This window comes from Takifugu rubripes, chromosome 2 (genome assembly GCF_901000725.2).
Source record: "Takifugu rubripes chromosome 2, fTakRub1.2, whole genome shotgun sequence".
In the NCBI taxonomy this organism is placed as follows: Eukaryota; Metazoa; Chordata; class Actinopteri; order Tetraodontiformes; family Tetraodontidae; genus Takifugu; species Takifugu rubripes.
The window spans coordinates 4,923,539-4,949,164 of record NC_042286.1 but is presented as its reverse complement, the minus strand read 5'-3'; the positions used below and the strand labels follow the sequence as shown (position 1 = coordinate 4,949,164).

General features: G+C 52.1%; 2 protein-coding genes across 19 annotated transcripts in view; both read left to right on the top strand.

Annotated features, from left to right (window-relative positions):
- Positions 1-25: 25 nt before the first annotated feature.
- On the top strand, positions 26-18,775 carry pld1a (phospholipase D1a). Of its 3 annotated transcripts, none has more exons than XM_029828882.1 (26): positions 26-50; positions 6,984-7,199; positions 7,305-7,474; positions 7,558-7,700; positions 8,201-8,312; positions 8,461-8,526; positions 9,264-9,322; positions 9,420-9,512; positions 9,986-10,138; positions 10,466-10,615; positions 11,160-11,243; positions 12,079-12,160; positions 12,279-12,389; positions 12,467-12,652; positions 12,738-12,951; positions 13,025-13,153; positions 13,232-13,350; positions 13,462-13,575; positions 14,812-14,922; positions 15,010-15,098; positions 15,190-15,303; positions 15,378-15,427; positions 15,514-15,648; positions 16,025-16,178; positions 16,337-16,454; positions 16,621-18,775. In XM_029828882.1, the coding sequence occupies exons 2-26, from the start codon at positions 7,016-7,018 to the stop codon at positions 16,843-16,845; spliced, it is 3,165 nt and encodes a 1,054-aa protein (XP_029684742.1). In that variant the 5' UTR covers positions 26-50; positions 6,984-7,015; the 3' UTR covers positions 16,846-18,775. The 3 variants fall into 3 exon arrangements, with proteins under 3 accessions (XP_029684742.1, XP_003962430.2, XP_011613615.2); XM_003962381.3 differs by lacking the exon at positions 26-50 and adding an exon at positions 1,156-1,316; XM_011615313.2 differs by lacking the exon at positions 26-50 and adding an exon at positions 3,278-3,780.
- Positions 18,776-18,980: 205 nt separating this feature from the next.
- tnika (TRAF2 and NCK interacting kinase a) overlaps positions 18,981-25,626 on the top strand; it is a 34,975-nt gene continuing 28,329 nt past the window's right edge. For 12 of the 16 annotated variants that reach the window (XM_029828802.1, XM_029828780.1, XM_029828770.1 and 9 more), the window contains exons 1-2: positions 18,981-19,377; positions 25,035-25,100. In XM_029828802.1, coding sequence (XP_029684662.1) covers positions 19,321-19,377; positions 25,035-25,100 — 123 coding nt within the window. In that variant the 5' untranslated portion in view covers positions 18,981-19,320. The remainder of the gene's footprint in view (positions 19,378-25,034; positions 25,101-25,626) is intronic. The other 4 variants (XM_029828839.1, XM_029828828.1, XM_029828786.1 and 1 more) reach the window with 1 other exon arrangement.

Genomic DNA, 25,626 nt, shown 5'->3' with positions numbered 1-25,626 from the left:
CCAGTTGTGTCTTTAAACCATCTCCGAAAGCTTTTCAGAACATCTGGCAGGTACCGTGTCTGCAGTCACGTGACATGAGTGTGAGCGTGTGTTGGGCAATTTCGGGAAAGACGTTGCTGTTGATGTTTGAGGCGGGTGCTGAACATGAACATGGTCAGCGACCCCGTCCTGGTTGGCGTGGCTGTGACCGTGTGTTCCTGGGTGACCCTGAACCTTCTGAGATCCGATGTGGCTTTGGACAAAACTGCCACAGGAACTAATATTTTGGTGACATTCTTCTGAGTTAATAATTCCAGGGTGTGGTGGCAGAGAGGTTAAAGTCCCTGGCAGGAGCTCACGATGACATCAGTGAAGAAGCAGCAATGCATCGCAGCACTTTGAACCTTTTAGCGCACACCTGTAGGTCACAGGAGGAACCCCTAAAGAATCGGGCTCACGCACGCGTCAGGCGCCGCTTCGAGAGGGGCAACTTTTACCCTCAAAACCAACAACCACATATATTATGGAGGATCCCATCCAACGCGCACCTGAAACGCAAACATCGGTTGCACTGACCGTTGCGAGAGACCCGCAATCCAGCTGGGTTTCCCATCAGACCCAGATTTTTCCAAAGGAAACTGGGATCTCAGGTGAACCCTTGGTAGGTCAGGAAACCCAGCTGGACTGTTTGAGACCCCAGCTTGAGGAGACGTTTATTATTCCTTTCCAGTTTTGGACTGCAGTTCCCCCTTCTGTCCACGAGGTGGCGGCAGAGGCCCGCTGACTCTGGGTGTGCGTGTGTCCAATAATCTATGTTATTTGCACACGCACAGCTGATCTTGGCGGGACATTCCGCAGAGTTCTTCCACCAACCGGGCGGCGTGTATTTCTGTGTATTCCCATATGTTGTTGCTTCTGACTTAACGATAAGCAACAGTTGCAGAGACCAGACAGACGGGCGGACAGGACGGTGACATAAGAGACAGCAGGATCAGAACCCTCTCCTCAGGCGGCTCCTCCTCCCGCCAGCGCGTCCAGAACTTTTCCCTTCTATTATTCTGGGACTTGTTGTCCAATCAACAAAGGGAGTGGGAAGTGCTTGCGTCTGCGATTGGTCCAAGGTTGGAGAGAGCCCGCCCCCCTCTGAGGAGTTGGAGAGAGTTCACGGTTAGTTTTCCTCCTCAGCCTTATTTGTGGACCAGAGTGCGGGGCGAGAGCTGCGTGAACAGCTGCGCGGACAGGGGTGCGTGTGCGCGTCGGCGTTTTCGTCCATCCAGCTTCGAGAAGCGGCTCGATCGTTCAGCAACATGTGGGCTGCGCGTCCACAAGGAGGGCAGGTTGGTGAACGTCTCCGTCTCTGGCGGTGTGTCTGCCTGCGCGGCTCTGCCCGATCCGGGCCGGGCCGAGCCCGATCCGGGCCGGGCCGGGCTGAGCCAGGGTGCGGTGGAGTGTCTGTGTCACCGTTCCTGTCAGAACGATCCTGCTCCATGTTGACAGTCGATGTCCGGAGCTGAGTGGAGCAGATCAGGCTTCTGGGTGGAGGTCACTGCTGAGGTGCAACAAGTGTGTCACCTGTTTTGTGTGTGTGTGTGTGTGCACGTCTGTCTGTGGGTGTGTGGGTGTGTGTGTGTGTGTGTGTGTGCACGTCTGCCTGTGGGTGTGTGGGTGTGTGTATCCTCCTCTCAGGAGGTATTTTCCTCCTGTTCCCACCACTGCCCCCTCTCCTTTCTCAGCTCTGCTGCCCTTGTCTTTCTCTGACCTCTGACCTTTAGTGTGCTTCCTGTACCGGCGCTGACCTCCTCACCCCACCTCCTGTTGCACCCAGTTACAGTCAGGATTGTTGCCTTTTGTCTGTTTGGGATCCACATCAATCATTAATGTGGAGGGAGAGCTTGAGTCCAGAACCACTGGATGTCGGTGACCTGCCGTTGCGTAAGAGCTGCTCTACCTGGGGGGGGGGGGGGGGGATTGGAAGGGATTTCAGATATTTTCAGCAGCAGGCAGATTAGTGCATATTCATTCCAGATGTAGTTTACCTGACGCTCTCGGTTAGCGTTTTTGTCGTAGCTAATTTCAGTCATTTTATTGATCTGGACCGACGGTCGGGTCCAATATTAAACGGTTTCTGCCGGAGAGGAGTCGGAGCTTTGGCTACAGGCCGGCTCCTTTGGGCTTCTTCTCTCGTCCGGTTCAGTCCAGTTTGCATTTATTTGTGTTTAGACTTTCAGGAGGTGTGACCAGGTGCCGAGGCGAGAGCTTCGGACCGGGGGTACGGTTCTGGTGGAGTCCACCGACTGGTCTTCATTTGGAGGACGGTTCAGGTTCTGGGGAGCGATGCTGAGCTTTTGACGCCTCAGAGGTGATCCAGGAAGAGCGTCCCTCGGTGGTTCTGGAGGCCCCTCCCCCCGGGATGAGCTCAGCCACGGCGAGGACGTGGAGCTCGCCGCCTCGGCCAATAATGCCGGCGGCCTCCATAATTGGCAGGAAGCATCTCTGCACCCTGTCATTTCCTGAGCCGCCTGTGGTGGTCAGCTCACTGGTTCTGGTCTTGACTCGGCCCTCGGTCGGGCTGAGTCAGGCCTGGCTGTGGCAGAAAAGGAGAGAAAACGGTTCCATCACTCGCCCCAGTACAATGCCGCCTTGTGTTCCCGCCGGCAGAACAGCGCAGTGGCGACGATGACGCCGGCGTCCGCTCCTCCACTGTATTTCTTTTCAGACCACATCCACGTCCCCCTTCGCCACGGAGGATTAGATAATAGGCAGCTTTAGTGTGGGCTGAGAAACAGAGGTGTCACAGACCTCTCTTGTTGCCGTCCTTTCTCTCTCTCTTGTTCTCTCTTTCTTTTTGTACCATCTGCGCCACGAGGAGCTTGGCACCGCTCGCCGTGTAAAGGCCAAGTTAGCTTTATTTCATCTTTACGCACGTATGTGTGTGTTCTGTCGCAGCCCGTTGCCGAGCGGCTGCGTTTCCATGGACGTGCGGAATAATTTCAAGTAATTAAGACCATTAACTGCATCCCGCGCCGCTCGACCACACATCCAGAAATAGACGACACATCTCACAAGTTAGCTATTTTTTCACTGTGTAATCAGTAACAGTGCGGCTAGCCGCTAAAGGCGTCCGGCTCTTTGATAATTAAGCTCTTTTCTGCCCGTCCCTGACAAATATTGAGATGGCTGATGAAGATTTCTGAAAAATGAAAGCCGTGTTTGACCTCTGCGCTGACCCCGCTGAGGCAGATCAGGGCTCAGCACCAGGGTGGAGGAGAAATTAATCACAAATGGTGATGTTGTAATATTTAGTTTCCTATCTGTAGTTGAGGTTAAACTAGCTTAAGAAGCTCAGACTCCTCCATGAGGAGTGACTTTCAGTATGAGCCACTGAATTCCTCTCGAATGAGAAAATAAGCTGACTCGGTCCACATGGATCCGTCTCGCAGCTGGATGCCAGAGGGCTCAGGAGCGCGTTTTAAAGATTTTCCTCTTGATATTGGAAGTATAAACATTCTCCACCCAGCTCTGCGTGAGAACAGCGCAGCTGGTTCACTTCAAAGCTCTTCACATGTGGGCGGCTCCGCGGCTCTGGTAGCAACATATTCTGGATTGTCTGAAGTTTTATGGCATTTTAGCGGCAAACCACGTTTGCATGTTCACTGTTGGGAAGAGGACTACGAACAGGAAGTGGGTGGAAGAGATTAATGAACCGAGCGTGGGCGCACTTTAAATACAGTATTGATTGTGGATTAACCTGGTCTGACCTCATGCTGCTCTGAGTGTTTCCACTCCCAGCGCCGTTTAAAGGTAAGCGATTAAAAACATAAATGAATCAGAAATTTTTAATGAACCAGTGAGTCATTGTGGAGTAAAACCACCACAGAAAGATCAGAAGTTGCTCGCAGTTTGATCAGCTAACCGCTAATGGTTGCTAAGTCAAACCTTGCTGTTTGATGCACAGAGCTCAGGTTTGGGCTGCAGTTTAATTGTACGTCTTCCCAATTTGACTTTTATCGTCGATAGAAGCGCACATCTCACCATTAGCCTCCACGCTCTTAGCTTGGTTATGGTACAAAATGTTACCAGGAGGCGCAGAGTTTTTACTTGTTTCACAAGGACCTTAATTAGGTGCATTTTAAGAAAAATACTGCTTCTCGGGGCACGCCATAATCTGGCACGCCATAGCTTTTTATTCATGTTATTTCCTCAGGAAAAATGTGTCCAGCAGCATCCATCTCATCTGTCCACCCTTATCTGCTCCAGTTATCAGTTTTTGTATTCCTCCGTTCCTGCTTTTCCTGTTTTTCCTTCGTTGCTCACACTGGGACGATTCGGTTTCCTTTCTTGTCCCATCTTCTTTATAAAACGTGCGCCTCGTCTGCGACGGGTGGGTGGGGTTAGAGGGATCCCCTAAGGGAGGGCAGGTTCTGCTGTTGTCAATGCAAACTTTGAAACAGCACCTAGCGGAACATTTGTCCACCCTCGGGGCCCCCTGCTGGCCGACCCAGCAGTGTCCTAATCAGCCTGTTGGCCAGCTTAAATGCTCAGCACACAAAGTTGCAGCCATACAAATCACGTGTATTTAAATGATTTCCAACGGTGGTTTCCCTGTTTTATGCTAGGCGACGCTCGCTTGGCTAATGTCACACAGGGTGAGAGGATAAACAACATATGTCAAACCGTTATTGGAGAGCCTGTTAGCAGGTCTCCCAAAGCCATAATTAGAGCCATGTGACACGATCATAGTGCTAATTATCAATAATCACATTTGCCTTAATGAAAAAAGGTGTGTAAATATGGTAGCAGCGTGTTTTTTTTATGGTTTGCTGGAGCAAGAGAAGCTAGATTTCCCATGTGTGACATGCAGGAAAGAACGGCTGCTTTGGTCTTCCAGCGATTGTTTTCCTGCTCCGGTTGGACCCCACTCCAAAGCCCCCTTTTTCCACCAACATTCCCAGGAACGTTTATCAGCTGAAATGTATTCACCAGAGAAAAATGTCCCGGTTGAAAAATGTCAGTTTCCATCTCCTGGAAAATCTATTTTATTCAGGTTGATGGCGTGTGGGGGAGGGGGACGCCGGTCAGCCTTCACGCGACTATCGTGGTCCTTCTCGTAATCTGGTTTAAGACCTTTCCCGAGTTTGTTTCGGAGCGTCTCCCACTCATAGCGCCTCCTCCAGCTCCTCGGCTGTCCTTCCATGGACTTGGTCGTTTGGAGTCTCAAAGACCTGCCGAATGATGTTTGATAGACTCTGGACGTGTAAGCCTGTTCCTCCAATCAGCGTCCTTCGGCACATAGCTCCGCCCACCGAGGATCTAAGGGAATCTAAAAAGTCCTCCTTGGCTTGGTACAGTTGTCAGGCAAAGCTTGGAATGAGGGGGGGAGGGAAATCCCAGCGATTTCAGTGGAAACGCGCGCATGCTTTTCAAAAGTGCTTCGCGTTCCTTCATCTATTACATCTATTATTATCTATCTATTATATTGACCCGGGACCGGAAGCAGCCACACACTTGTTCCGTCGCTCCCACGGCTACTTGGGAAGCAACGACTCCTGCAGCGTGTTTCCGTGGCGGGCCGGGCCGCTGCGATGGTGGGTGGGGGTGGGGGGGCGCTGGTGGGTATTCTTGGAGCGTGGAGATAACTGCAGCGTCATAAATACTTCCTTTGGAATCCAGGCGCACATGCCTCCTCCTAAAAACAAACCCAAACCTTGCAGACGTGGCCAAAACCAGAACCGGACTGACGCGAATGCTGGATTTTACAGTAGAGGAAGCAGGTCGCCGTGGCGACGACTCTGACTGTAAGCATGTCGAAGCTTGTTCAGTGCACAAGGAATGTTTATCTCCTGGTGTACCCACTCGCTGGTGCCTTTCTCGGCTGTTTATCCCAAAACAGATGTGTTTTTGCCGTCAGTACTGGACCCGAGAGTTTTCATTCTCATCTCATGTGGGCTTGAATGACAACCCCCCCCACTCACTCACACAACCTCATACACACGCCCACCCACCCGAAAAATCCGAGCGTTTTTTCTTTTCCTTTGTAAAGCTAAACTCTTTGGAACGGAGACCTTGGCATCTGCACTGTGTGAGCTTCGGTGGCTTTTATTGGCTGCATCAAAGAACTCTAATAGCATAAAAGCATCTTTGTGAGTTAGTTTTGGGTTCTTCAGTGGGCCTCACAGTTGCTCAAAGAGGAGGGTTGAGCCCCGCACTGCAGCAAATTACACATTAGCAGGTGCTAAAATGATATCTCATGCGAAGCTTTTAGCCTCTGACCGCCTGTATGAGCAGCTCAGGACTTTAGGGAACGCTGCTTTTGTTTCTGAAACTGGCAGGAAAAAAATTATTTTCCCAACAGGTCGAGCAGGTTTATTTGTTTCCAGCTAGCTTGAGTTTCCTCAGAGTTCAGTGCACCTTTTTATTAGGTTGAAGTTTCTGTTTTGTGCACGGCAAATATGTGCACAAGATGCGGCGCAACGCTCCGTTCGCCGCCGTCCGCGCCAATATTTACTTAGATGATGGAGGGAAAAAAACAGTTTCACCGTTTTCTGAAGTAAACAAACAGTCTGTGTATATGTTGCTCATTACCTTAAAGCTGCCTCGGCAAATTAGATCCTGACGCTGACAAACAGTGACTGCCCCCCCCCGCCCAGGACGATCAGCTAAATTCCAAAATGCCGTCACAATACGGCCCGGACTGTAATTTGCCAGGTCACATCCAGCGCGACTGGTTATTACGTGTTTAACTTGTTGAGAAAGACGTGTTTGCTAATCCTTTAATCAGCCCTTTAATTCAGCTTGGATTTCAAAATGAGGTCGTGGTGGGAAAAGAAAAGCAAGAAAAAAGGGAAACGGGGAAAGTTGGTGCCGCTTTGTTTCTGTTTGATCACGCCTTTGATCACGCCTTTGATCTGGTTCTGACCGTCTTTTCTGTATTCAACACATTATTATTTCCTGTTTGGTTGTTTTCCAATGAGAGACCTGGCAGCAATGTCTCTCCTGTCCTCTAGGGGTGCCCTTCTCTGGGGGTTAACTGCTGAACATGCTGCCCAAGGCTCCGCCCACGACCAGTAACCTCAACCTGGTGAGTTCTGATTTTTCCAATTCTACGGAGGTCCCGGACGTTCAAGACGGCATCCAGATGGCGGATCTTGTGGAGAGCCTGGACACCAGAGAGCTGGACATCGGAGACGGGGAAGATCTCGACTACGATGCAAATTCGCTAGGTGTGTGACCTGATGTTGCAACCCAGGGGAGCAGGCTGAGTAGATGCAGCCTGCTCCTCGGTACGTGCACAAGCATCCTGCTAACGCCCCCGTCTCCCTCCCCAGGGGACTGCCGCATCCAGTTTTCAGCGGTCTACGCCACAGTGGGCTTCAAGGAGGCCAGCGCCAAGGTCTACCTTCCCACTGTGCCCATCACTGCCCGCATCCTGGAGATGGAGAGATTCACCACCGCCCAGGACCGTTTCAACCTGTCGCACCACCGGAGCGTCAACAAGGTGATGCACGTGCACGATCACAGACGGGAAGCCCCACAAGTGACTCACTGCCAGTATGTGTGTGTGTGTGTGTGTGTGTGTAGTCTCTGCCAGCAGTGTTCAAGATCGAGCTGAAACACGGCGAGTTCACGTGGTTGATTAAGAGGAAAGAGAAACACTTCATGGAGCTGCACAGGGAGCTGCGGACGTACAAGACCTTCATTAGGATCCCGCTGCCGTCACGCAGGTTAGCGTCTGTTAGCCGCCTGTGTCACATGACAGGAACTAGCGTTTCCCTGACTAGCGTAGCACACCAAACGCAGCATGCTAAGAGTCTGTGGTGTCCGCTTGGTCTTTATGGTTATTACCCACAATCCTCAGGGGGTCAAAGTCCAAAGGTGCATTTTTATGATGTAGCATCTCCCTCTTGGGTTTATAATATTTTTAAACCAGTTTTTAATGGGTTTTTCATACAGATTCCCAGCTGCAGTACCCATGGCGTCAGCATGTAGACAGGAGCCTGATTTATAATACGTATCATCGGTGTTTTTCAGGTTTTAAATTTGAATGTCAACACAGCTCCTGTAGGAAAGAAATAATGTGGTAAAATTCCAACACTAAAGGTTGAATAACACCAGGCGCCGCCTCCAGGCTGTTCTGTTCCATCTGAAGTTGAATGGATGGAAACTTTGCGCATGGATGAAGAGGAAATGTGCGTTTAAAAAAAAAAATGCCTCTCCCTTTTAGCCACACAGTGAGGAGGAGGACGGTGAGGAAGAGCGAGGTGACGGAAATGCCCTCCCTGCCGAGGGGCGGGGGAGACGATCTGGTCCGTGACGAGCAGGTGTCCAGCAGGAGGGTAGGACACGGTTGCTATCTCACACATTAGTGTTTTTCCTGCCTGACTGCGCTGGTGGTGTGTGCATGTTAGCGAGAACCCACACAGTTCTTTAAAAAATAATATGATTGCCAAAACAGTGTGTGCGTGTGTGTGTGTGTGTTCACAGAGACAATTAGAAGACTATTTGAACAAGCTGCTGAGGATGGCCATGTACCGCAAGTACCACCATACTGTGAGTAATCCTGCTGTGCAGCTTTATCTGACCTCACCAGGGGTGCATGGCTAAATGCCCGCGCAGCTTCAAGCTAACCTCACTTAGCACGTTTTTGCTGCTGAAGTTGTCAACGTCTGGAATGGATTCCTGGTCCGACCCATTCAGGTGCATGTCCAGTAGTCACCGTCTCCGAATGAAAGCCCGTGGAGGAGGTTGGTTTACCGTTAAACGTCCTCCTCGCTGCAAACGCAGCGTTTAGCTGCAGGCTAGGAAACAGACGCTTATGGACGCTGTGTTATGAAGACGTCGAGGTAAAGGTGGCACCGCCAGTCGTCGGTTTGCTAAAATGGAGCGTGTGAAGCTCTGCTGGCACGGCAGAAGGTGGAGTGTTGACAGAAATGGTTACAGTGTTGACTCGTGGGATCTCACCCTGTTGACACCGTCAGGAGATTGAAGCACTTTACTGCTGCACATTTGAGCTGCAGAGGAGCAAAAGACCACGGCCTTTCTGCCCATCTCCCACCTTTACCCACCTCCCCATCAGCAGGAGAGCCCTGCCCCATAGGAGCCTGGTCCTGCGCAAGGTTCCTTCCTGTTAAAAGGCAGTTTTTCCTGCCTGCCTGTCCTGAAAGTGCTCAGAGACTATTGAGATTGTATCAGATATTATACAGATAACTTTCAAGTGTGTTCATGTTGACATGGTTCTGGACAGCTGATTCCAACATCCCGTGTCTCCACTTCCTGTCTGCCCTCAGATGGAGTTCATCGATGTCAGCCAGCTGTCGTTCATTCATGATCTGGGGCCCAAAGGACTGTGAGCGTCTTTTCTCATCCTTAAATCTCGTGTTTTTCCCCGTCCGGCTCGTTTTGCATCCCGCAGCACACGAAGGTGTCTTTTCTGTCTCTGCCAGGGAGGGGCTGATCTACAAACGCTCGGGGGGGCATCGCATCCCCGGCATGAACTGCTGTGGCCAGAACCAGGTCTGCTACCGCTGGTCCAAACGGTGCGTGAACAGGCACAAATACACCTGTACGGGCTGGGCCGTGACGCACTCTTTCACCCGACGCTTAATCCTTAAACATACGTGCAAATATTTTAGCACTGCCATCTATCGTCCCGTATATGGTCCATGGTTTTTGCCCAGCACGCCTCTGTTCTGGACGCGGAGCCTATTTTCAATCTCGCCGCGATCAAAGATGGGGAAGAACGAGCACTTCTGAGCGGCTGGAACGGAGGTGTGATGGATGTGAGGCACAGATTTCTGGCAGGAAGCTGTCGGAGCGAAGGCGTTAAACTACAGCGAGTGCCCGCTCATCCAGTTGCACCGACCAGCTCTGCTGCACAAACACAAAGGCGGCGTTTAAAAATGAGCTACTTTCAGCCCTCTGCCGGGGAGAGAAATGAGCTGTGCACGCTGTAAATGCAGCTAATGGAGGGGTGTGTGTCGGTATCTGTGTGTGTGTGTGTGTTTCACAGCTGGCTGGTGGTGAAGGACTCGTGCCTGATCTACATGAAGCCAGATTCTGGAGCCATCTCCTTCGTGCTGCTGCTGGACAAAGAGTTCACCATCAAGATGGACTCCAAAGACACGGAGACCAAACACGGAGTGCGGATCGACAGCCTCTCCAGGTGTGTGTTTGTGTGTGTGCACGTGTCTCTTAAATTATAAATAACGTTGGCAGACGTCAGCGTGGCCGCCATCTTCTGGCGAGAGGCCGCAGTTATCATAAGCCCCGCCCACCACCTGTCGTTTGAGGCGACAGGATTGACAGCTAAACCATCGAAAGTGTTGGTACCAACACTGAGATAGAATTAGGATCAAAACCAAGACGTAAAACGGTTCGTGGGATTTGGACACATGGATCCATCTTCCACCGTCTGTCTTTGCTATAAATCAGGTCGTGCTGATACAGTTGTGTTCCTGTTTTTGCCCGTCTGTGCTCGCCATGGCGACAGGACCCTGGTGTTCAAGTGCAGCAGCTACAGACACGCACGCTGGTGGGGTCAGAGCATCGAGAGCTTCGTCAGGAGTCACGGGAAGGCCTTCCTCCGGGACCACCGCTTCGGCTCGTTTGCACAGGAGCAGGAGCACATCCCAGCCAAATGGTAAAACCGCTGCGGAGGGGGGGCTGGGGGCTGGGGGGGGCAGGCGTTCCCATTTGTTGGTATCCTGAGGGGGAAGGAAAACTGCTCAAACCCGTTTTACACTTTTATTTGTAAAGAAATTATTTGTAAAGAAAACGACAGCGAAATCTTCAAACATGGTGTGTTTTCCGTGCCTCTTCGCGGTCGCTATGGAAACGTATGAACAGCCACCTCTCTCTTCGCCATCTTTAAGACTCTTGTTCATCGCTTCCCCCTCAGCTGGCAGAGGCCGCGCTGCTGAATCATCCGCCCTAACGACAGAATAAAACAGTCTTTACAGCCGCCACGCAACCTGAGAGAAAACTCCTGTTTTCCTAGGGAAAGCCGGGGTTGTCACGGCAACACAGCGCTGGGTGGAGCTTTCCATCAAAGTCTTTACGTTTTTGGGTTCTTATTGTTTTTTTTATAGGGTTTGTTTCACTTTTTGGCATTGTCTCGTCCACACAACCATCATTTCCGTGTTAATATTTGCGTTTTTTTCCCTTTAAAACCCAAATCTTTCCAGGTATGTGAACGGGAAGACGTACATGGAGGACGTGGCTAATGCTCTGGAGGAGGCGAAAGAGGAAATCTTCATCACCGACTGGTGGTGAGTTCTGTTCAGCGGCTTTTCAAAGCCAAGCGTCCTCGTCTGCTGTTGCGTGGTCACCGAGCAGTCACGGCCCTTCTTTATTTCCCATGTTTCCGAGGAAAACTGTGTTTCTGCTGTTGATTCTTCCCTCGGAGTCTAAAAAAAAGTGGGAGGCAGAGTAGGTTTGTTGTCATGGCTACGCAATAAACGCGCTTATCATTTGTTTATTGCCGCCTTCACACGTCTCAAAACACTTTTCTACCTGTAGCAACCGGTTTTATTCCATGTAAAGACTGAGAATGTGAGAATGTGTGTGTGTGCAGACCCCCCCCCCCCCCCCCCCCCCCCCCCCCCACACACACACCAGGCAGCTGTCCGCCTGTTACTCCTACAGTCATCGGCGGCAGGCAACACAATAGTACCGTCTCCAGTTACAGTCTGATCTGCATGGCCGGAAACAGAAGCAGGCGTTTGGGAAGTCTCCAGGAATCTGCTCCCGCTGTCTGCCTGGAAGGAATCGTCTGAGGAGCTGGTCATGTGACCTGTCGGGTGACCCGCATGACTTCACAAGCGCGCGTCCGGTTTCACAACGCCGCCACTTCAAACGTGGCAGACGGCCTGACTCAAATCCTCGGGCTCGGAGGCTGCAATCAGCGAGCTTAAGCTCCGAACCCAGGAGGTCCCGGAGTAACGGGAGCCGGCGGATCACGGGCCCCTGTTGTCATGTCGCATCGCTCATGTAAACAACTTGCGGGCTATTTTTGATGGCGCGCCGCGTCCGGTGGCTTTTCGCTCATCACCCGTCGGACATTTTTCAACGGTTTTCTCCCGTCTTCCTCCTCCTCTTCCTCAGGCTGAGCCCAGAGATCTTCCTGAAGAGACCGGTGGTGGAGGGCAACAGGTGGCGGCTGGACTGCATCCTCAAACGCAAGGCGGTGAGGAGAAATCCTGGAGCTCGCCAGGACCCCAGAACGTCATCAGATCAGTCATCCACTGTTTATTTTTTTAGAAATATTCATTTTAAAGGTTTCTTTTTCTTCTGTGCCTCCAAAGCAACAAGGCGTCCGGATCTTTGTGATGTTGTACAAGGAGGTGGAGCTCGCGCTGGGCATCAACTCGGGCTACAGCAAGAGGACCCTCCTGCACCTGCACCCCAACATCAAGGTAACTGGTGCATTCTGGGTAAAGACTGCAGGACGGACCTCAGACGGGATGGTGTGTCCGTGTGTCTGGGCCTTTAGGTGATGCGACACCCGGACCACGTCTCCTCCTCCGTCTACCTGTGGGCGCATCACGAGAAGATCGTCGTCGTCGACCAGTCGGTGGCCTTCGTGGGCGGGATCGACCTGGCGTACGGCCGCTGGGACGACAGGGAGCACCGGCTGACGGACGTGGGCAGCGTGACTCGTTCCGTGGCTGTGGAGCAGGTCGGGACAGGCTGGGAGACACGCCCCGCGGGCCGGGACACGTCTCGGAATGAGCGCAAGCACTGAGCCGGTTCCCTGTTTCCAGGCTGGCCGCGCCAACGCTCTGCCCGGCAAGGGCGCGCCGCCGAGCGGGGGCGTCTCCGAGAGCAACGGGCGAGGAACGCCGCCCAGCGACCTGGCCGAGCTGCCCAAGCTCAAGGGGATCGGTCGGAACCGGAGGACCCGCTTCAGCCTGTACAGACACCTGCAGAAGCACGCCATGCAGCATTCAGACAGCGTGGACAGCGTGGACAGCACAGGTGTGTGTGTGTGTGCGTGTGTGTGTGTGTGTGTGTGTGGCATCGTGCTCTACTTGCGTGTGTATTTGTTCAGGCAGCGGGTCGGTGCGAAGCCTCAAGACGGACGTGGGGGAGCTGCAGGGCAACACGCGCTTCTGGCACGGGAAGGACTACTGCAACTTTGTCTACAAGGACTGGATCCAGCTGGAGAAGCCCTTCGACGGTGCGCACGAGTCCTGACGCTCGCACGCTGACCGGCAGACGCCGTCACATTTCACCTTCTTCTGCTCTGCCTGCGCAGACTTCATCGACAGGTACACGACGCCCAGGATGCCCTGGCACGACATCGCCTCGGCGGTTCATGGCAGAGCCGCCCGGGACGTGGCCAGACACTTCATCCAGCGCTGGAACTTCACCAAGGTCCTCCGCTCCACTCTGGAACCGCAATGATGGGAAACTTTGGGAAGTTTAGCCAAGTATGGCGCCATCTTTCCCTCCTCTCATTCCTCTCTCCCTCTTTCCTGCCTACAGATCATGAAGCCGAAGTACCGCTCGCTGTCTTATCCATTCCTGCTGCCCAAGTCCCACTCCACCGCCAACGAGCTCAGATACCAGATCCCCGACTGTGTCACTGCCAAGGTGCAGGTGAGACATCGGAGCAGAGGGCACTTATCAGGAAGGAGAATCAGGAATGCAGCCGTTCGGGTGTTGGTTCGAGGATCAAAAGAGCGACGTTTGTATAGCAAGAACCAGCAAACTAGCATCTGAGCTCCAGCTCAAGGTTAAAAAAGGAGAGAAAACTGGTTCTTCTTCAAGCATGGAATGTTTTTTCTTCATTGGCTTTGGCTGGAAGGCTGTTTACAACAGTGCTTTTCCATAAGTCATCTAACCTGTATTTGAAGGCTTCTATTCTCTTTGTCCTACTTTCTAATATCATTTTAGCTAAATATAAAGTTAGCTCATAAAGTTAGATGGAGCTTTCACGTGCAAATTTTTTTTTGTCAAACACTTTTATTGCTGCTCTCGCTGTAAGCGTCACTGTTCCGGTTGCGTCGCTGTTCCGGTTGCATCATTGTTCCGGTTGCGTCGCTGTTCCGGTTGCATCATTGTTCCGGTTGCGCCGCTGTTCCGGTTGCGCCGCTGTTCCGGTTGCATCATTGTTCCAGTTGCGTCGCTGTTCCGGTTGCATCATTGTTCCGGTTGCGTCGCTGTTCCGGTTGCATCATTGTTCCGGTTGCGTGGCTGTTCCGGTTGCGTGGCTGTTCCGGTTGCGTCGCTGTTCCGGTTGCGTCGCTCTTCCGGTTGCGTCGCTCTTCCGGTTGCGTCGCTCTTCCGGTTGCGTCGCTGTTCCGGTTGCGTCGCTGTTCCGGTTGCGTCGCTGTTCCGGTTGCGTCGCTGTTCCGGTTGCGTGGCTGTTCCGGTTGCGTGGCTGTTCCGGTTGCGTCGCTGTTCCGGTTGCGTCGCTGTTCCGGTTGCGTCGCTCTTCCGGTTGCGTCGCTCTTCCGGTTGCGTCGCTCTTCCGGTTGCGTCGCTGTTCCGGTTGCGTGGCTGTTCCGGTTGCGTCGCTGTTCCGGTTGCGTCGCTGTTCCGGTTGCGTCGCTGTTCCGGTTGCGTCGCTCTTCCGGTTGCGTGGCTGTTCCGGTTGCGTGGCTGTTCCGGTTGCGTGCTGTTCCGGGTTGCGTTGCTGTTCCGGTTGCGTCGCTGTTCCGGTTGCGTGGCTGTTCCGGTTGCGTCGCTGTTCCGGTTGCGTCGCTGTTCCGGTTGCGTGGCTGTTCCGGTTGCGTGGCTGTTCCGGTTGCGTGGCTGTTCCGGTTGCGTGGCTGTTCCAGTTGCGTTTGTGGTCGGCAGAATCGCCTCTTTCACGTTTCTCCCTCTCAACAGGTGTTGCGTTCGGCGGCCGATTGGTCAGCTGGCATCAAATACCACGAGGAGTCCATCCATAACGCTTACGTCCAGGTCATCGCCAAGAGCAAACACTACATCTACATAGAGGTACGGCGGTGGCGAGGCCGGGATATCAACACTGAACTGGAAGGGTTTGTTTCAATGAACTGGTTCCCTCCCACTTTTCTCTGTCAGAACCAGTTCTTCATCAGCTGTGCCGAGAGCAGGCTGGTCTACAACAAGATCGGAGACGCCATCATCGAAAGGATCATCCGGGCGCACAAGTACGTCCTTCCATGACCTTTTGGACTCCAGACGACCGACTGAAATATGTTTGGTATTTCTGAATCATTGTCTTGATGTGTGTGTTCCCAGGGAGGGGCGGAAGTACCGCGTGTATGTCGTCACGCCTCTGCTCCCCGGGTTCGAAGGAGACATCACCACGGGAGGCGGGAACGCCATCCAGGCTGTCATGCACTTCAACTACAGGTGAATCACACGAGCCCCTGTCGGCTGAAGGCGGATGGCCGTGAAAGTCTGACCGGATTCTGTTGTGTCCTCAGGACCATGATCAGGGGGGAACACTCCATCATTTCCCAGCTGAAGAAGGAAAGTAGGTCCACACGGTCGGCGCGGAATAAAAAACGTGACAAAACTGCGATTTTTCCTAACGCCGTTTGTCGTTTCGCCCACCCGCAGTGGACGATCAGTGGATGAACTACATCTCCTTCGCCGGCCTGCGCACGCACACCGAGCTGGAGGGACGCCTGGTCACGGAGCTCATCTACGTCCACAGCAAGATGCTCATCGCCGACGACAACACGGTCATCATCGGTCTGTCTCTCATCCGCTCCCGTCGCCTTCTTTTTTTCCCTGTCCTCGTGCTGTTTTTGGCAGCTATGATGTAAATCCGATAGCCTTTCTGTCTTGACACCCGTGAAATGTGAGAAATCTAAAAATCTGGATTTGTGGTCCCATAATTCTCACCATGTGTGGCTTGAACAGAATCCAGCCTCGTGAAATACGTCTCGCCTGCGCCATCTGGTGGCCAAAAGACGGCTCACCCACGTCAACAACAAGCGAAACAAATATAAATTATCCAAAAAAAGTCCTTAAAGACTTTAACACAACTTCAACTGCATTAAATGTTTTTAATCAGCTTACAGAACTGAAAGCTCGGGATTCGAATTAAATTTAAATGTCCTTTTAGGTTCTGCTAATATCAACGACAGAAGCATGCTGGGTAAGCGCGACAGCGAGGTGGCGGTGATCGTCGAGGACTCGGAAAAGGTGGCTGCGGTGATGGATGGACGGGAGTACGAAGCTGGACCCTACGCACTTCAGCTTCGCCTCGAGTGCTTCAGGTGTGTGCGAGGCCTTTTTATTCCTTCCCAATATTGGTGCAATATTGTCCAGCTTTTCATGATTATATGTAACACACTTCATCTTTAACAGAGGGGAGGTGTTTTTCGCCTCCCTTGAACTGAATATGTTTGTTGCTTGCCTCTTTTGTGTTGCGCAGGACGATCCTGGGAGGCCACAGTGACACCAGTATCGACCTGTCTGATCCCGTCAGCGATCGCTTCTATAAGGAGGTGTGGATGACCACGGCTGGCCGCAACGCCACCATTTATGAGAAGGTACGGGTCCACCTTCACCTGCGGGGTTAATATACGGGCCATAACGATAGACAATAATTAAAGTTGTGAGTATTTGAAATGGCCACCAGGGGGTGCTGTAGACCAAGCGACAAACGTTCTAGTAATCTGGCGCTGTTTCGTTCTCTCTGTGCGTGATCTTGCCCAGGTCTTCCGGTGCCTCCCTTCATCCTTGGTGAGGAACATGTCCGAGCTGGAGCAGTACCAGTCCATCTTGGGTCTGGCCCAGACCGACCAGGCCCGCGCTCAGGAGGAGCTGCGCAAAATCCACGGCTTCCTGGTCCAGTTTCCCCTGGATTTCCTCTCGGAGCAGAACCTCATGCCCTCGGTCGGCACCAAAGAGGCCATGGTTCCAACTGAGATCTGGACATAGAGGAGGCACCGGGACTGAAACACATGAGGTTGTTTTGAGACAGTCTGCAGTGGAACATCTGGGGGAGGTTTGGGACGCGTAGCACGGAGCCTCCAGACCGCGGATCACACTTCTGAACCACATTTGTGCTGGGAAACTCTGACAATGACGGGTTATTGGAGTAAAATGAAGTGGAATGATCTGAAGAACAAAGAAAACACTTCTGACTGAGACGGGAGTCAAACTCAACAGAAGCTCAGTTGTCTGCGTGAGAGGTGCTGCCAGTTCTTGTTTTTAGAATCTTTTCAACAGTTTCAAAACGTTCAGAGATTTGTGATTTCCTCACCACGGTGCAAGAAGCCACGTGGGAACACCGGCCACAACCCACAAGCTTGTAAAACACGAAGTGCATCGGTCCCGATATTTCCGTTTTGCCCAAGGTGCCTCAGACAGGCATGGTTTTGGTGTTTGACGTCACTCTTTGGAAGGGAAAACCCAGAATCCCACACAATGATCGCATGAATGCACGGGAATAATTCGCTCCTGGGGTGGGATTTGAGGCCTTTCTCTTCTCAGTCCTCCGACCACAGTTTTATCCTCCAGCCCATCAGAATGACCCTCAAAACCATGTAAAAGAACCTGAACCAAACATTTTCACTTCCAGGTGCATCTTTTTTTTTTTTAATTCAGTGTGAAATTAATGGGTTTTTAATGTGTGTTAGGTTATATTTGGGGGGTTGAGGTGACCTGTATGTGACCGGTGGGACACCTGTGTCTCCTGTTGATCCCTCTCTATCAGGACGTCCTGGTGCCACCCCCCCAAAATGTGAACTTAAAGAACGACAACTTTTAAAAAAATCATCGGCAACGTTGTTGCTTCCTTTGAGATCTTTTTTATCGCACACATTGTGTACGGGACCACTGACGGATGCTAAAAGAAGCCACGATTGAAAAGCTTTATTTATGGACTGTGAATCATTCAACGTTTTCTGAAGATTGCTATGTTTTTTTGTTTTTTTTAATGGACGTGTCGACGGTTGTGGGTTCCAAAATCTTTCTCTTCTACAACGGCTTTTCATTCTTTATCTTCACCTTGTGGTATTTCTACCTTTATTTTTTTTTCATTTAAAACGTCTGTTTAAACCAGCCTGTAATTGTTAATTTGAAGAGGAATAAAAGCTTCCTGGATTTCCAAGTAAAACTGGCGATGGTTCCAGCCCCTGTACGTAATGAGTTCTGAAGAACTGGAGGAACTCGTTGAAACCTGCACCACTGCTTTCGTTGCTCGCGCACAGATTTGATCACCTGAATTCACCACTACTTATCTTACGCACACACACTGGACTGAATGGAACCTCTTCCAGCGTATTGGAGATAGAAAGGCAGTTGAGTTTTGTTTCCTGTTTTGTATCCTTACGTGAAGGTTGACTCATCTGAAGCTTGAATCGAGAGTGTGTACGTGCATGAGTTCACTACAGTGCCTAAAGTCCGTCTGCTGACAGCTGCTTAAATACACAAGAAAATGTTTTCGGAGATAAGACGTCTCCTCTGTGAGAACGCCACTAATGAGTTGTCGGTTGTGGATGTGCTAAAAAAAAAAAAAAAAAATTAGTTTGATCTTAATAGCAGATGGTAAATGGTCAAATCTAGGTCAAGGGAGAAATGTCAGATTTTACTTTTTCTATTTTCCCTTTGGCTCTAGTGACTTTTCTGTGGAGAGCAAAGTGCTAAGTGGCGAATGTTCCCATTTAAATCTGGATCCCAACCATTTTGAACCTTGTGTGAACTGCATGATGTTTGTCCGCCATCTGCCTGATGACTGTGATAGGAAGGAAGGAAGGAAGTGCTATGTAACCATGTTGCTTAAGTAGTTTTCAGTTTTTCATCACTCTCACTAAAGTTATTACAAAATAACATTTCTCAAAAATAAAAACCACACTGAAGAACAGGGTGTAAACCTTCGACTTCATTATTGGACGTTTCTGCTGCTTTTCTCTGGAGAAAAAAAAAAAAAAAAAAGCCAAAGTTTTTAAAGATTTCAGGCAGCTGTCTGATTCAGCAGCAGGTTGCTGGAAGACGAGAGAACCCCTGCAGCTCCGCCAGCCCCGCCCACAGAGGGGCGTGGTCTGCCAAGGAGGCGGACCCGTGTTTCCCCTCCCTCCCGCCGCGGCTGTCAAAGCAGCGGCTCCGGCAGCAGCGGCAGCATCGGATTTTGGGGTCTTCGCGAAGCTTCACCTTTTCTAAACGCGTCCACAACCCGCAGGCATGGAGCCGCGCACGCAGCGGCGCACGGTGGCCTTCTCCCGCGTCCTCAGCGCCCGTGCGCTCTAGCCGTGCGCCCCCGCCATCCCCGCCGCTGATCGTAAAGGAGACCCGAGTGTTTCTGTCCATTGCGAATATCTGGAGACACAGACCGAGAGGAGCCCGCAGTCGTGACGGCAGAGGCCGTTTCGGGATACCGCCGCAGCCGGGAGCGCGTCTCTGGTGTCGACCATCATGGCGAGTGACTCTCCAGCCCGAAGTCTGGACGAGATAGACCTCTCCGCGTTGAGGGTGAGACCATCGTGCTCTCCTTTCCTTTCCTGCAAGCTAAACTGCTCTGTGTATGTGTGTGCGTGTGAGTGTGTGTGTGTGTCCTCGCACCTGACAGCGGTCTTTGAGCAGCCCACCGCCGGGCAGGAGAGGCGCGTGTGTGGGAGCAGCCAGACCACCGCAGGCTCCAGATTGATGGATCCTGTTATAAATAGATGCTGAGTGAGTCGGCGGCTGCCGTCTCCCCTCCGAGTCGGGGCGAGGAGGCTTGTGTGGTGCAGGCTTGAGGGATGGGATTCTGGTGACCTGGGTGGGGGGTTCCAGGCCCAACCGCCTTGATTCAGACAGCGGTGGAATTTAACGTGAATCTGCCCGCAGATATGCGGACAACAAGAAGAAAGTGTGTGTTGATAACTCGAATTTTCCTCCTCATCGCTAAACTATTTGTGCGCGTGTGTGCGTGTGTGTACGTTTACTTCCAATCTGATTGAGGTTCTTTTGTTCATCCGGCATGCCGACATCCGCGCAATCATCTCCCCCTGCACCCGTGTTGGTGCGTGGGTACCCTCGTTTCCGCTTCGCCGAGCATGGTGCGTGTTATTCTGAGTGTGTGTGGGCGGGCGGGTGTGTGCCATGCCGACAGGAACAAGTGAGGGGAAGCAGAGACCCGCTTGCTCGCTCCGGAACCGGACCGCATCGCGTCCACAGATGCGGCCGTTTCCGTCTCCTCGGTTGCGCCTTTTCTGCGGAATCTTTCCTTAAACGGTGTCTGTCTCTTCATGGAGCTGGTGGATGGACGGACTGACAGACACTCTTACACCTGCACCAACAGCACTCGGGGTGGGGAGATTGGAGACACGTGTGCACGTTTGCATGCTCGCACCATCATTTCTGTGCTGGTGTGCGGACTGTGAACGCACCACCAGCAGCAACCCAGCGCAGCGCATGCTTCCTATATTTGAAGGGGTTGCATGAAACACATGTGCCCTCCCCCCCCCCCCCCCCCCCCCCCCTCCGCAAGTGTTTTTTCATCATCCTCTTAAAAATAAAACTCTTTTTACTTCCTCCATCGCATGTGCGCTGTAGTGGTGAGTGCGCAGTGAACCACCGGACTGGCTAGACAGGAAGTAGGTCAGCTGGCCCTGATGTGGGGGTAGGGTGGAGGTCATGGTGTGTTGGGGGGGCTGTATTATTTTGGAATTATTGTGGAATGAGTGGTGTTAATAGGGAATTTTGTGCGTGTGTGTGTGTGTTCGGGAGGTCAGGGGTAGCTAGCGCTTGCGTGGCCACAGGCCCACTAACTGTTGCGTTAGCACTCGCGTTGATACAAAAACACCGACGGAGCTGCGTGGGAAGGAGAGTGAAGTGGCCTCTCGCATTTGCAGACTTTTGCACCTTTCCGTTATTTTCCGTCTTCGCACGCCTCGCCGGCTCCACACCCGCCGACCTTTTGCGCGTTCTCACAAAAGAGGAAGATGCACACGTGCACACGCAGGTCAGAGGCGTCATCCGGTCAGCCGATGGTGGGGACAGATGGCGGCGCAGCGGCGGGGGGGGGGGGGGGCTCAGGTGTGAGGGGAGATGAAAGGGAGAGCAGGTGAGGGCGACGCCGACGCGGCCGGTGAAAAACGGGATCGCTGAGAGGCGAGAGTGTGACCAGTGACTAAAGTAGACCCTTCTCCACTACCCCCCCTTCCCTCTCACTTCATGGATCCTTGTTGCCCAGTAAGACCGCATTCCTCTGGCCCCTCACCGCGGACGCCATAGTAACGAGGCCACAGCAATGCCCAAGGCTCACACAGAGCTTATTCATGAATACTCCATATACTGTATGGCAGAAATGCCCCTCTCCCTCCCACCCTCTTTTCCACCGCCCCTGCCTGCTTCTACTTGACCTAATTTTACCCTCCCGAGTCACTGATGGGGACTTGAATTCGCTTTTATACTTAAGGAAGCACTAAGATGTGGGATTAAAGCAAAAACCTACTGGGGACTTCCTGGATCCTCGCTGGGTTTCCCAGGAACCGGCTCCCAGACCTCGAGATTTTTCTGAATAGATGTGGGATGTCATCAATGGCCGCCCGAGTCTGTTTCTGTTGACGCATACTTGCTCCGCCCATTTGCTGAAGCATGCATGCTGGCCTTGTGTGGCCTTGGGACAGCTAGGTATCCCACAATGCCTTTCAGCTTTGCTAGCAGCAGCAGTGGCGGAAAGTGGGTACTGCAAGCTTGTAAGCGCGGAGCAGGGCAAGAAAACGGCAAACTCCTCGCATCGTACGAGAAAAGTGTGAATTCTGAATGAGGGCGTGCGAGCAGAATACCCGCTGTCCTGCAGGCGGGGGGGTTCGACGGATCGACTGAAATGACAGCGAGGACAGAGTGGCGGTGGCCGAAAACCGCGATGAGCGATGGGGAGGATGGAGGGTTGACAGGAAAAAGCGTGAGATGACAGCTTGGCGGAGATGGATGGAAGGAGAGGCGGAGGCGAGGACGCGGACGGGTTGATTAGCATCACGGAGCGAAGTCTGCGGCGTACTGGGGGGGCTGTAAATCTGTGATTGGGAGTCGGTCGCGTCTGGATGAGACGTCCTTAGTGTTGGGACGCCGTGCTGAGCCGCCAGAACGGCGCCCATCATCCTCCCTGAGCTCCTGACGCCATCCCGCTCACTGAAGAGCAGGTTGAACTGTGATAATCTCGCGCCTCGCCTCATCCGGGTGTCCCCAGAACTCATTTTGGAGGGCGTTCGTGAAACGTCTAAAAGTCCTCAGCTAGGGGACGGTTTAAAACTGCGCTGCCTGCCCGTCTCACATGTCACACCTTCTTACAGATCAGGTTTCAAACTCAACAACTGGTACTTCCATTTGGTTGGATTAAATGAATACCTCTGAAGGCGCTCCTTAGACTGGAACTCTGTTGTGTAGAAGGGTGGCTCCAGCTGTCCAAACGGCCGAGGCGTGGAGGAATTACTGAAAATGAATAATAGAATTACCCAGCAGGTATGATGTGTTGGCAGTGTGGAAACTCACTCGGTGTCTGGTGTAACACAAGGACGTGTGTTTGGCCAAGGGTTCGGTTGAGAAAAGGTCCTCACAAGTGTTGCAAAGTGCAGGCCTGCACTTTAAAAGCCATTATTTCTAATGGCCGGAGCCACTCACAGAACTATATCGTCCATTCCGGGTCACTTCCATCTCCCTGAAACTGGAAAGGACAGAACCTACTGGGACCAGAATGCATTTGGTTGAGTTTTCTGTAACAGGTGTGCCGAGTCTTTAAAGCTTCTGGTGGTTTCACAGACGCTTGTCTCTTAAAGATGCTCCTGCTTCTACAGTTGTTCTGGTTGGACATCAAATCGCCCCCCAGGTGGAGTAAAGACATTTGAATAAAATGTACATTTCGGCTGCCTTGCTGTGATTCAGCAACTTTCCGCAGACACGGTGTGATTCATCGTCACCGCCGGAGTCATGTGGGAGTCATGTGATTCTGCTCAGGAGGGACATGAAATAAGAAATAAGAAAAAAGAAAAGGGGAGGGGGGGTTGGGGAGACGAGCCCAGCGCACAGATGTGAGCCCGCGTGCATGTGCGAGGTCCGCCGCGCGCTGAGAGCTCATTCTGCGAGTGGCCCATAAAATATGAATGATGCCGTGCTATATTTTTTATCAGCGCGCCTCAGGATACGTATGAACTGGAGCGAAAACACAGTTTCTGTGGCGCTCCGCGAGAGGATCCCGACCTGGCACTTTTGTGCACACGGGCATGCTCTTTCCTGCTACCAGAACAGTTTTTATTATAAAAAAAACAACAACAAACCAACCAATAAAACCCTCGCTGGTGCATCTTGGGAGTTTCCATCATTGAATTGGCTGAATTGACGCTGCGGCGAGGGGAGGAAACGCTACCTGGAAAAGCACATGGAGGCAAAACGCCGCCGTCTGCAGCCTCTCCTTCCCCCGGACGCGTTTGGGTTGGGCGGGCGCTCTTTTAATTCCGTGCCCACTCATCCCGGCTAGAACATTTGAACGCCAGCCCTTGTGTAGGAGGTCTGCCACGGTGTGAGCGCGCGTGTGTGTGTGTGTGTGAGACAGCGGGAGGATGTACTTGAGACGGCGTGTCTCTGCCGCAAGAAGAACGACAGGAAGGCGAGAGAGAGAGGAGCAGCAGGGCCTGTCTTCAGGAAACGCTGACAGGTTGACGGGTCTGCTGAGACCCGCAGAAACAAACAACCAGAGACGGGAGGAAAGTGGAGAGGGCAGAGACAACGGCACACGGACACACTCGCAAAGTTCTCTGCCTTCATCCGGCCGTCGGCCTGTGGCGCGGCGAGGGCCCGCGATCATGTCTGCGGCGAGCAATAGAGGGGGCGGTGCAGAGGGAGGCAGGAATGGCGAGGAGAGATGGGGAGGGAACGGGGTCGGTGTGATAAAGATAAAGAGATGCTTTATGGGGAGCTGTGTTTAGCACCAGTCCCATTTGGAGACCATGAGCTAGTGGTGCCCTCAGGGTCAAGGCTAACTGTTAGCATGTCACATGCACTGTTGATTGTGTAGAAATCTCAGCATCGGCGGAATTTTGCAGTCACGTCTTTGTGGTTTTTCGCTGCAACGTCCTACAAAAAAAATAAAAAACCACATTTTATTATTTTACTGCAGTTCAGGAAGTTCAAGGCCTGACTGGGTTCGGACCTCCATGTCACACCCCTGTGGACTACCCTGGTGGTTCTCCTGCTAATCTTCATCCGGATTAAATCCAGGTCAAAAAACAGATATTTGTGTGTGAAGGGTGACGCCAGAACAAACGACAGGCTCTTTATTACGCAGCTCTTCTGAGCAGAGTGAGACATCCGTTGATCTGGTTAAAGAGCTTTGTGTTCCTGTTGGAATGAGATTGTTGGAGAGCGGGAGCCGGTCCTGGACTCTGTCAGGACTGAAGGAGGGAATGTGTTGATAAAAGAGAGAGAGGGAGACATAAATGGACTTTAGTTGGTGAGACGGTGCCTGGTGAAGTGAGAGGAGAGGGTGAATACCAGCTATTGTTGGAATGCTGTAGCAACACATCACAAAAATGAAGGGCTCTGTGTGTGTGTTCATGTTCGCATGCACTGGGGTCAGCGGGTTCCAGGCTGGACATAGCGCGGGCTTCGTTGTCTGGCTTGTCTGGACCGGGTCTGTGGTGTTCCATCCAGAAAGCCCGGAGAGCTCAGGTGGCAGAGCAGGACAAGGGTCGCCCCCGGCGGCGTTGATGAGCTTTAGCCTTGCTAGCGCATTAGGGCTAAATGTCAAGTGCAGCTGAGGCTAATTGGAATGTCTGAAGTAATGAAGATCTTAATGATGCTGATGGCAAAATGACACATTGGTGTGATTTTAATGCTGATTACCAATCAAAACAAATGGGAGGCGGTTTAATTTTGCCCGCAGGGCAGCTGAGTGTACAAATGATTTTATCCTGATGAACGTTCCCCAAATTTCTGTGAACTGCTCTTCTGAAGCGTGTAGCATGCTAATCCTCATTTACCAACAACTGTGCCTGAGGGAAAGCTGCCGCACTGAAACTAAACAGGAAGTGATGTCACAGGACCCACTTTGATGAACCCCTGTTGGTGCAGGCTGAGATGTGCTTCATTTTAGGTGTTTATCAACCTTCTTCCAAATAATCCCAGCGTTATCTTCTTTGTCTTTCCAGGATCCTGCTGGCATCTTTGAGCTGGTTGAACTGGTGGGAAATGGCACATACGGGCAGGTGTACAAGGTAAGATGCACGCAGATAAAGTGGGCAGCTCTCCGACTGTCTCGTCAGCTTTTGTAACCACGGAGGCTGTGGAATAAAGTGGCACCGGTCAAAAGCCGCCCGAAAGCTCGAGAAAAATGGAGCGAATGTAAAGGAAACATAAAAGCAGCAAAGGTGAGGGGGGGGCTGAAGTGCTTTTAGGAGGATTCCTTCAGTCATTTTCTGCCCAGTTTCTCTCCTTCTGTCCCAGTTGCACTTCCTCTTTACCTCTCCTGCCCCTGTGACATGTGACGTTTCAGTGCGTTGGGACACAGGAAGTGTCTGCACTCGCTCGTCTCGAGTTGTTGTGGTTTGAGTGTTGGCTTTTTTTTTTTCAATGTCAGCTGGACTCAGCTGTGTCCTGCTGTCGTGGTAACCCTATCTGCCAGCCTGTGTCACTGTCTCCACTTCCCCTTTCCCCATGTGAGGATGATGATGGTCTTCACTTCCTTTTCCTGCATCTGCAGCTTCACCCTGCCACGGCGCAGGATGTGGCGCAGGCGAGGGA